Below are 10931 nucleotides of genomic sequence, written 5' to 3' on the forward strand. Positions count from 1 at the left end.
TGAGACGATCTTGCTAGTCTAAGCTGCCTAGAATGGCCTCAAATTCACAATCCTCCTGCCTCAGCCTCCCAAGTGCTGGTATTAAAAGGCATGTGCGACCACAGTCAGCTGAAAGCTTAAGGATAAAACTATAAAATGGAAAGGCCAAGCTAAGCTCAGTGGCATGCACCTGTTATCTCAGCTACTCAGGAGCTAAAACAAGAGGATTGCCTGAGGCTAGCAGTTCAAGGGCAGCCTAGGTAATATAGCAAGGCCCAGTGGGAGAAAAATGAAAAGGGCCAAGAGCAGATATGTCCCAGAGTCTTCTGCACCCACAGGCATCTTAACAGGTTTAGGGGCAGCTTAATGTTCAAAGAATCTTCAGCTTTTCCTCCTGAAGCTATAGAAAAGCTCTCCCACGTCAGAACCTTCTGTAGCTGCTTTGTCTTCCATAGGTTCCATTTTGATAAGCCTACTGCTGAAGCAGCCTTTGATCTCAGGGTCAACTGTAGGTCTTTGCCACCTCCTGAGCAGTTGTTCTGAGGCTCCTACTGGCAACTTCTTGCAGCCTCTGGGGCTTGGCAGGTAAGCATGAGACTCCTGGAAAGCTTATTTGGAAAGGAGGTTCCAGGAAACAAGCTCCTTTCTGTCCCTGCCCAGCCTGGGAGGTCTGTGGGATGTGCAGGGAGACTGGAAAATTAGGCAATTTGGGGCCCTTGACCTTACCTGTTTTATTTTGTTTGTTGCCAGTATCTTGGCTGTGATTTCAGGCCTCAGAACCACAGGTTCTCGCAGTGGGGCATTTTCCCCCTCATCCCTGAGAGAAGCACAGAACCTGGCATTCACTGGACTGAATCTGATTGCCAGGAATGAAGGCTCATGTGATGGAGACCCAGCAGAGGGAGCCAGAAGGGCCTTCCCACTCTGCCAGCTTCCTGGAGCCGTGCACCTCCTTCCCCTCATACAGTTCTTCATTGGCCTACACTGCCAGGCTTTGCAGGAGTTAGCAGTGGCTAAGAGGAGTGGAGCATCTGGGGACTCACCAACACATACCTCCTGTGTGGGCTCCGGGGTGGAGGCCAACCCTGAGGACTTGATTTGCAACCTGGAAGGCTTCTCTGTGGCTTCACTTAGCATTCTTCAGCACCTGGTGTGCCACAGCGGAGCAGTCGTCTGCCTATTACTGTCTGAAGTGGAGGCAGATGCTTCTTCTGGGGAAGGAAACGGAAGCCTGGTTCACAGACAGACTTGTGGAGATATTATCTCAGCCCCTACGAAGGCTGCCGAAGACCAAGGACAGCATCCACTTTTGAAGATGCTTCTTCACCTGTTGGCTTTCTCTTCCGCAGCAGGAGGTCACCTTCAAGCCAGTGTCCTGAGCCAGTGTCTCAAGGTTTTGGTGAAATTAGCTGAAAATGCTTCCTCTGATTTCTTGCCCAGGTATAAAGCAGCATGGAATGCATGCTTCTCTGTGAGTTTTCCTTTACCTCTTAAAGCCCTTACACTTTTCTCACATCTTTGTTTTTGTTAGTGTGGTTTTTTGTTTTGTTTTTGAGACAAGGTCTTCATATGCAGCTCAGGCTGGCCTTGAACTCAAGGTAATCCTCCTGCCTCAGTCTCCCAAGTGCTAGGACTATAGGCATGCCCCAACACACCTCGCCTTGCTACCATGTGAGTTAATTAGCTCCACTCTTTATCTCAAAGGCTTGATCCAGGGAGTTCTAAAGTGATGGGAAGTGAGGCCAGGTTTTGGGAAAACCAAGGAAGTGGTTATTGGTTTAATTTTGCCTCTGAATAGCTGATAATCAAGACGTGTAAAGGCTGCTAGCCACTGTGAAGTATGTCCTGCCTAGGACAAGGGCTGTACCAAGAGGCCTTTGAAGCCTAGATGTGAATAAGGGATGTAGGGCTGTCTGCAGCCACAGCCTGACTGTTGGAGTCTGTGTGTGAGCACTGTGCCCACCTCTAGCATGCGTCACCACTCATCACTGTGACACCCCAGGTATAGAAGGGCACATGCAGCTGGCTGGTGTAGATGGCCATTTTTACCCTCATGGTCCTGCAGGTTATGTGGACTGAGTGAACTCAGTGTACTTGGCTTCTTGGTTACAGCCATCCCCTTGCCCAGGACCTGGGGGAGAGTGTTCCAGAGCCCCTCACCCACGCACACCTCTCATTAGGCCCCTCCTCCCACTGGCAGCAGATCTCAGTGTCTTCGGACAAGCAGAGGATGGTCTTCATGCTGAGTTTTCTCATGAGATTCAGCCATGTCCAGGTCCCTGTGTCACTTCTAGAGCCCTGGCTAGTCCCAGTGGTAGGCAAAGGATATTTCTCTCACACCAGAATTATAATCTGCCCCCTCCCTGGGAGCAGACAAAGGGAAGAGCCTGGAGTGTGGAGGCCAGGCTTCCCAGGCACAGGGAGTGCCCCATTTACTGGGCACTGCAGCACTAGGCAAGGACCTAGCCTGTGGTGAAGGTTGGTACCCACGCGTTCACAGCTTCATAGCAAGGGGACGGTGGTCAGGCCAGCAGCTAAACCCAAGTCTTTCCAAGCCAGTCTCCTTTGGGGGACTGTCATGTATCTGGCACACCTTCCAGGTTCCACTGTGTGTTGCCAGTGCTGCCACGGTTCCTCAGCCCAGAGACACCCCTGCCTTGTGTGCTGCTGACAGTTGAGCTGCTCTCTCTCCTGGTGGACCACGAGGGCCTGGCATCGCAGCTCTGTTCCCACTCGGGTAAAAGAGGGCATGGTGGGCATCTGCCTGCATCTGCCAAGGGAGGGAAGAAGGGAGTGGCGGGACAGGGCAACTGGGTCAAATTCCTGAGGGGTTCTGGAGCTCTGAGCCCAAGCTCTGGGCAGGAAGGGGACCCTGAGTGAGTGAGGGTTGTCCATTTCAGAAGGCTGCCTCCTCCTCCTGCTGTACATGTACATCACTTCAAGGCCTGACAAGGGCGCCTCAGAGACACAGTGGCTTCAGCTGGAACAGGAGGTAAATATGAGACTGGAGTCTCACTACCCCATCCCATCCTGAGAGCCCATGCTTACCTTACTCCTTTCTTGAACAAAAAGAGCTTTTTAAAAAAACAAAAATATCTTTGGAGATGAGGTCTCGACACGTAGCCCAGGCTGGCATTGAACTCGCAGCGATCCTCCTGCCTCAGCCTCCTGAGTGGTAGGATTACAGGTGTGCACCACCATATCCAGTTGTAATTCATTTTTTACAACAATTTCTCAAAATCAGGTATAGTGAAGCATGCCTATAATCACAGCACTTGGGAGGTTGAAGCAGGAGGATTGCAAGTTTGGCCCAGCTTGGGCAATTTACCAAATTAATGAGACCCCATCTAAAAAAAAGTAAAGGGGCTGGGGATATAGCTCAGTGTGAAGGCCCTGGGTTCAATCCCTGACACTGAAAAAAGTTTATCAAGCAACTACAAGTGAACTTTGGAGGCTCCCATACATTCAATATAGGTGAGCCCCAGATTGTCACAGAACTTGGCAGAGTTGCCTGATTACTGCTATCTCCTGACTCTGGCTGTTGCTGAAGCAGCTTGAGCTCCTGTAGGAGAGCCCTGAGAAAGCCCTGTGATGAACAGAATCTGTCCTGCTCCAGGTGGTGTGGCTGCTGTCCAAGCTGGGTGTGCAGAGCTCTTCCTCCCCAGTCACTGGCTCTGATTGCCAGTGCAATGTAGAGGTGAGTAGGGAAGGGTCCTGTGCAAGGAGCCTGCATCCCACCCAGAACCCTGCTCCTCTGGACAGTGTGAGGGTGCAGGAAACAGGGAAGCCTCAGTCTTTGTCCTTTCTTCAGGTGGTCAGAGCTCTCACAGTGATGCTGCACCGACAGTGGCTGACTGTGCGGAGGGCAGGGGGGTCCCCAAAGACTGAGCAGCAGAAGCGGACCGTACGCTGCCTGCGTGACACGGTACTGCTGCTGCACAGCCTGTCCCAGAAAGACAAGCTCTTCACTGTGCACTGTGTGGAAGTCCTGCATCAGTATGACCAGGTGATGCCTGGGGTCAGCACACTGATTCGAGGGCTCCCAGATGTGATGGACTGTGAAGGTGAGCCCCCCAGGTGGTTGTCCCCAAAGCTGCAGAGCAGGCCTACCTCCTCTCCTGTAGCAGGCTTCCGCACCTCCTCCCACCAGTCTTTTCTGCTACTGGGAACTGCTGCTTCTCGCTCTTTTCTGGGTAGACTGGGCTGCCATTTACATTTATCTGTTGTGTTGGCTTGGCTGAGCCATGGTTTTTCCAGAAATACCTAGATCTGAATGGCCTTTGTGCCACTTTGCTTGTAGTAGCTGAGGGAGCAAGGCCAGGACACGGGACTGGATGATTATTGCTGGTGCTAGGGGGAACGGGGGGGACCTGCCCAGACCCTGTGCTTTCTAGCTGTCAAACAATCCTCTTCCTTTGGCCAGAGGCAGCCCTGGATGACCTCTGTGGCATGGAGACTGATGTGGAGGACGCTGAGATGGACTGTGGCTGAGGTCCTTCACACCCAGCCATATGGTGGCACCAGCACCTTTGCTTTTCTCACCTCACGCACTGATTAAAATTAGGGACCAAGCATTGTGGTACATGCCAGTAATCCCAGAACTTGGGAGAATGAGGCAGGAGGATTACCATGAGCTGGCCCAAACATCAGCCAGGCTATATAGTGAATTCAAGTCCAGCGTAAACTACAAAGCAAGCCCTTGCCTCAAAAAATAAACAAATAAATAAAAGCAATGACTAGCCATGCCTGCTGGAAATGCCAGCTTTGTTTCCAGGTCTCATCTGTTTGGCTTGGGAGGGGTGGACCTGGAGGTGGACCCAGGGAGGCTGTACCCTCCCTAAACCCCTCTTCTCCCTGGCTGGTCCCCATGGTAATTAATCTGCTTTCAAGGAAGCCCAGCCCTGCCTGTGGAATTATCTTGAGTCAGGGCTTTGGGCTAGGGCCATGGAATAAACCATTGTGTGGTAGGGAGAGGCAGCCCTCAGCCCACACTTAAACCAGGAAGGCCTGGAAAGCAGACCAAGGACTAGCTGCAGAAGTACAGCTGGACTCCTAGAAATGCTTGAGACCTGGAGCAACTCCAGGACAACTCAGGCACTAGTTTTCCCCTGGGGCTCTCACGGATGCCTCGGGGTTCCTGGGAGGAAGAGGTGTTGGCCCAGAGGGACATAGCGAGCCAAGAGCCAACTGATGAGCAAGCGGGGCAGGCCTTGCTCACGAGGCCAGTCAGTGGGCGGGCCCAGGCCAAGTTTCACTTCCGGCACTGCTGCCAGCAGCGGGAGGAGCAGAGTGCACACAAGCACTTGCTTGCCTGCCTGCCTGCCTGCCTGCACGCCCGTCTGCCCCGTAAGTACAAACCAGTGAGGGTGGGGCAGGGGGAGGAAGGCTGTGGGTTTCCCCCACTGTGGACCAGGTGGGCACTAGAAAAGCCAGACCTATGTGAGGAAGAGAACCTTCCCCACATGGACAGCAAAGTTTGGCCCACTGAGGAAACCACCCACTGGCTCCAGCTTCCTGCCTTGAAAATGGGCCTTAGAGCTAGACAGTGCCTAAGAGGTGCTTCTGCCCACTCCCCTGGTGCTACCCTTGCTCCCCCGCATTTCTGCCCACCGTAATTCTTCCCACATGAACCACCCCTAATCCATGCTCCTCCCCAGGCTCTGGCAGGTTCCTACCCAGACATGGGCTCACAGGCCCTGCCTCGTGCTCCCATGCAGACCCTCATCTTCTTGGACCTGGAAGCCACCGGCCTGCCCTTCTCCCAGCCCAAGATCACAGAGCTGTGTCTACTAGCCATCCACAGATGTGCCCTGGAGAGCAGCTCCACACCCCAAGGGCGACCACCTGCAGTGCCCCTACCACCCCGTGTGGTAGACAAGCTCTCCTTGTGCGTGGCTCCAGGGAAGGCCTGTAACCCTGCAGCCAGCAAGATCACAGGTCTGAGCACAGCTGAACTCACAGCACACGGGCGGCAGCATTTTGACAACAACCTGGCCAACCTGCTCCTAGCCTTCCTCCAGCGCCAGCCACGGCCCTGGTGCCTCATAGCCCACAACGGTGATCGTTACGATTTCCCCTTGCTCCAGGCAGAGCTGACTATGCTGGGACTTGGAGGTGCTCTGGATGGTGCCTTCTGTGTGGACAGCATTGCTGCCCTGAAGGCCCTGGAGCAAGACAGCAGTACCTCAGAGTGTGGCTCAAGGAGGAGCTACAGCCTGGGCAGTATCTATACCCGCCTATATGGGCAGGCCCCAGTGGACTCGCACACAGCTGAGGGGGATGTCCTTTCCCTGCTCAGCATCTGCCAGTGGAGACCACAGGCCCTGCTGCAGTGGGTAGATGCTCATGCCAGGCCCTTTAGCACCATCAAACCCATGTATGGGGTCACAGCCTCCCCTGGAACCAACCCAAGGCCATCTGTTATCCCAGCCAAGGCGACTGTGGCCACAGCTAGAAACAGTAGTCCCAACCTCAAAAGGAATGGAAGACCTAAGGCTTCTCCTCCAACAAAGGTCCCTGGGACCCCATCACGGGAAGGGCTGCTGGCCCCCCTGGGGCTGCTGGCTTTCCTGACCTTAGCAATAGCCACACTGTATGGACTATCCCTGGCCACACCTGGGAAATAGACTGAGAAAGAAAATTTGACAAATAAAGGTCTCCTTAGCCCTGAATGGCAACTACCCCATACTCTTTGATACTTTGCGGCCTGGAACCAGGGGGTGGGGGGCAGGCATATTCCTTTTCCCTTGCTATTCTACCAAAAACTCCAAGCCTCAGTAAAAGTAGGCGAAACACAGAAATCCAAATGGTGTGCAGGACCAGGCATGGTGGCGCACACCTCTGATCCCAGCACTCAGGAGGCTGAGGCAGGAGGATCACTGTGAGTTCAAGGCCAGCCTGGGCTACAAATCAAGACACTGCCTCAAACAAATAAAAAAGGCAGGTGGAAACAATATTCTGCCCAAGAACCAATTCCAGCAGCCAAGGCTGTGAAGAAAGGGGGCAGCAACTCCAAATGTTTTCATTTATTATAAACAAATAGAGCTCAGGCTCTCAGAAACACAACAGATACAAAGCTAAGACAGCTGGTAAGACATTAATAGTGACGGGGAACTCCGAGGTATTCAAGTTGGGGCCAGAGATGCCACCCACGCCTACCATCCCCCTTTCGTCCAGAGAGCCCCTTGGCCCTTGTGTCCCTGCTGCCGGGACAAACTGTGACCTGGGTACTGGAGTTGGATATTCTATGAAGCTGCTGTCAGGGCAAGCAGGGACTACCAGAGGTCAGGTCGTCCCCTCTTCTGTAGAACTATTCTCCACACATTTCAAAGCCTAACATCAGCTATCACATTTTTAAACAGACAAGTAAAATGTTTGGCTAAAAGTAACACAAAAACACTGCAGGGAGACCTGAGTGTGTTGGTGGACAGAGACCCCACTGCCCACCTGTGGCAGGAGCCAGTTCAGCAAGGGCAGGAAAGCTTCTCCATGGGCCACTAGACTCGAGTGCACTGGCTGCCCAGGCAGTCCCAGGGAGGCTGCAGGGACAGCTGGGACAGGGAGCTGTCAGGTGGGCAGGGTCTGCCTGAGTGTTCCCAGCTTAGGAGCTGACCAACCTCCAGTGAGCATGGCACAGGGGACAACCAAACATCTGCCCAGAGGACTGGGCCTTGGGGAGAGCCCATCACTGGCACTGGCTGGCCATTCCCACAACCAGGCATTTGAATGATGCCCAAAAAAGCTATGCTAACCTAGTGTGACAGGTGGCACCTAGTCACTCTGGGGTGAGCTGGGAAAGACTGCCCACTCCATTCTTCAAATTTGCTTGAGATTTCAGGACGTATAATTCCAAGTGAAGAAAACAAAGTTTGGTCCTAGCTCACCCGGTTGACATCAGAGGAAGCCACACGTCACATACAATGTACATAGGGTAGTAAAAACTGTGCCTATATACCACACACACACACACACACACGCACGCACACGATTCAGTGGCACCCAGAGAGATGGGGTACACTCAAGGGACTGCCTTCGGGGGGTCCACATAGGCTGGGTTGTATGGAGGCTGACTGGCAGCTGCACCTCCTGAAAGTAGAGAACACTGGTTAGCTGTGGGCATGGTAGGCTCCAACAGAGACTGGTATCCAGCATGGATGGATACCTGTGGGGCAGAGGAGGGAAGTGGGGGGCCAGGCAGGGTCACAGAGTCCACACAGAGTCACTCACCAGTCAAGGTCTCATGGTAGGCTGGAGGCCCCATGGGCTGGGCTGGGTAGGGTGGTGGGTACTGCATCGGGTAAGGTGCTGCTGGCATCCCCGGCTGGGGGGGCATGGGGTGGTAGCCCTGGTACGTCGGTCCAGGGTAGCTAGGGGGTGCGCTTGGAGGCTGAGGGTAAGGGGCATGCACCACAGTGGTAGCCGTGGTGGTGGTCACAATGGCTGCAAAAAGAATCCCAGTCAAGGTGAGCCAGATTCCCAGGTGTGAGGCCAGGTCTGCCCTCTATCCCTCTGGCTTAGCCCAAGCAGGGGCCTGGTCAGCTCCTCTTGCCCACCTAGGGATCTGTACCTGCACACAAGGGAAATAATGGGGTGGGTGGGGGTGGGGGACTGCTTACGTCGAGGCCGGCGGCACATCTTGTACAAACAGCAGCAGGAGCAGGTGAAGCAGATGATGATGGTCACAACAGACAGCACAAAGATGGTCAAGCCAATGGCTACAGTTGCTCCAAACCTGCCAAAGAGCTGGTCATGACCTGGCCCTCCCCAAGTCCACTCCGAACCCAGTCCCAGGGGGCAACTCATTTGCCCAAAGGGATTCTGGGCAACAAAGACACATCCTGGTTGTATAACTTGAACCTGTTTTGACCTCAGTTTCCTCACCTGTCAAACAGGTCATCTGGGAGTCTGTGTAAAGCTCCTATGCATGGATGGGATTATACTACAACCCAGACACCTGGCCCACCCCACCAGCCTCACATCACACAAATGTCACGCATATGTCACAAGCCAGGCCGTGCGGAATCTGAGTGAAAACACGGCAGTGAGAGCCCAGCCCAGTCCAGAAGCCCAGTCCAGTGTCAGGCAGAGATCTGGAAGACAGACTGAGGAACCATGAGAATGAAAAAGGATAGAAGAGCAGGAAGAGGCTTGAGGTGCTGTCTTCCCACCCAGTCCCCTACTCAACCCCCACCAACCAGTACGTCTACTTCCAGGTCACAAAGTTAAGGGCAGATGGCAGGATACTGTGGGCTAGACAGAGGGAATGCTTTCTGGAAATGTAAACCTCTGTGGAACAGTGGGCTTGATCTTGTCAAAAGCAGGCTCCAGGCAGGAAGTTCATCACAAAGGACTTCCAAAGGCAGACATTCCTATCCTGCCCTGTTGCCAGGAGCCCCGCTATATTCTAATAAAAGACAAATGCTTGGTAACTGAAGGAGCTCTATCAGCTACAAGGCATGGGCACCAGAGGCCAGAAAGGGTGTGGGTCCCACCCAGGGACTTCCAGCAACCTGCTCAGAGGGGCAGCAGGACTTCAGCAGGGCCCAGCCCTCAACTAAGGGACAGACTGGGAACAGGCCTTCATACTTGAGGCTCAAAAGTACCCACACAAGCACCCAGAAAGGAGTCATCACCACCAGGTGGCCAAGGACAAGCCCCCATGACAGTCATAGGTGTCTGCCCAAAGAGAGGAGCATACACACATTCACAAGGCCAACATCAGCTCTGGAACAAGCCCTGTGTCTCTGTCAGTCTCCCTCTACAGAATGACATCCAAGCTCACCCCATGTTAGCCTCTGCCTTCACCCAGGGGCCTCCTGTGGGCCTGGACTTTCCCTTTTCATCCGGCCACTCAGTCTCAATCTCCTCCCATTTCTGGGAAAAAAAAAAAAAAAAGCGAATCTCCTCAGTCCTCCTTCCCCTCCCTGACGTCATCAACAGGAAGGAGGCGCACCCAGGCCTGTAACCACCCTCTTAAAGACACAGACTGGCCCAGGCCCAAGCCCAGAGGATCAGCAGAGGCAGCAGCTGGAAGAGAGCCAGGACGGGAAGAAAGGAGCCGGGCACTGGCTGCCTCCTGGCTTGCCTGGCCTCTGACTGCACCTCTGCTGCCCAGAGCAGCTCCCTGGAGTCTCTTCAATGTGTCCGAGCCACACACTGGCTCACCTCCAGTTCCCCAAGCCCTAGCCCCATCTGCCTGCCCGCTGTACCCTCCGAGACAAGCACCTTCATCCACCTACATCCATGAGTGGCCCTAGGCTCCAGCTGACACAGAAGTCATGTCTAGCCTGTCCCCAGTCTTCCTCTTCTCCCACCAGCAAGCTCCCCAAGGCACTACCTGGCCTCCCCAGGATGCAGCTGCTTCCTGCAGCACCACCCTGCCAAGTCTGATCATGTCACCCCCTGCTCAAATGCCTGCCTACAAAGGCTCCTCCTCTAGCTCTGGGGACCACATAAGAGTCTGCTTTATAATTATACACTGAACTGTTATTCTGTATACTACAGGTGCCAATTAAAGAAGAATATCTGGGGTTTAACTAGAGAGTGAAACAAAGCAAATTTCAATCTTTAATTAACAACGGAAATAAAACTTCTTGCTAGATTCACAAAGCCTGGGACGGTCCTGGACTCTCAGCTTCCCTCTGGCCCAGCTACATCACTCCGCTTTCAGCTTTTGAATGCACTAGGCTATGTCCACCTCAGGGCCTGTCCCAGCTGGGCCTCAGAATCTCTCTTGGGGGCCCTGGAAGCCCTGACTCCTGGGCCCTCTGATGTAGAACTCAGTCTCCATCCTGCTGGGTCCGGCATGCTGGGGTGTGCAGGTAGGGGCAGCTACACTCACAGGAGCACTTCCCAGATTCCACTGCAGCCAGGGAGGCCACAGGGCAGGACAGGGCAGGCCGAGACCCCAAAGGGACCCATGTGAGCTTCGTCTAAGAGTGGCTTTCAGCCAC

At 53.9% G+C, this 10931-nt stretch overlaps 3 protein-coding genes across 5 annotated transcripts in view; 2 read left to right on the forward strand and 1 right to left on the reverse strand.

Moving 5' to 3' along the window:
- Atrip (ATR interacting protein) overlaps nt 1–4629 on the forward strand; it is a 15901-nt gene extending 11272 nt beyond the window's left edge. Inside the window, exons 7-13 of one of the 2 annotated variants that reach the window (XM_010615647.2) lie at nt 435–564; nt 730–1419; nt 2580–2716; nt 2880–2971; nt 3596–3676; nt 3791–4043; nt 4403–4629. In XM_010615647.2, the coding sequence (XP_010613949.1) occupies nt 435–564; nt 730–1419; nt 2580–2716; nt 2880–2971; nt 3596–3676; nt 3791–4043; nt 4403–4470 (1451 nt within the window). In that variant the 3' untranslated portion in view covers nt 4471–4629. The remainder of the gene's footprint in view (nt 1–434; nt 565–729; nt 1420–2579; nt 2717–2879; nt 2972–3595; nt 3677–3790; nt 4044–4402) is intronic. The other variant, XM_010615646.3, reaches the window with a different exon arrangement.
- A 265-nt stretch (nt 4630–4894) lies between these two features.
- Nucleotides 4895–6642, forward strand: Trex1 (three prime repair exonuclease 1). 2 transcript variants are annotated; one of them, XM_010615645.2, is made up of 2 exons: nt 4895–5325; nt 5697–6642. In XM_010615645.2, exons 1-2 carry the CDS (start codon nt 5170–5172, stop codon nt 6603–6605), a joined length of 1065 nt encoding a protein of 354 aa, XP_010613947.1. In that variant the 5' UTR covers nt 4895–5169; the 3' UTR covers nt 6606–6642. The 2 variants fall into 2 exon arrangements, with proteins under 2 accessions (XP_010613947.1, XP_010613946.1); XM_010615644.2 differs by having other exon boundaries at nt 4900–5325; nt 5637–6642.
- Nucleotides 6643–6992: 350 nt separating this feature from the next.
- Shisa5 (shisa family member 5) lies at nt 6993–9852 on the reverse strand. The gene is made up of 4 exons (XM_033759570.1): nt 9761–9852; nt 8595–8710; nt 8206–8418; nt 6993–8064 (listed from the first exon to the last, which is right to left on the reverse strand). The coding sequence occupies exons 1-4, from the start codon at nt 9763–9765 to the stop codon at nt 7997–7999; spliced, it is 402 nt and encodes a 133-aa protein (XP_033615461.1). The 5' UTR covers nt 9766–9852; the 3' UTR covers nt 6993–7996.
- Between the last annotated feature and the right edge of the window lie 1079 nt (nt 9853–10931).

This window comes from Fukomys damarensis, unplaced genomic scaffold (genome assembly GCF_012274545.1).
Source record: "Fukomys damarensis isolate Sample0158 unplaced genomic scaffold, DMR_v1.0_HiC HiC_scaffold_37, whole genome shotgun sequence".
Taxonomy (NCBI): Eukaryota; Metazoa; Chordata; class Mammalia; order Rodentia; family Bathyergidae; genus Fukomys; species Fukomys damarensis.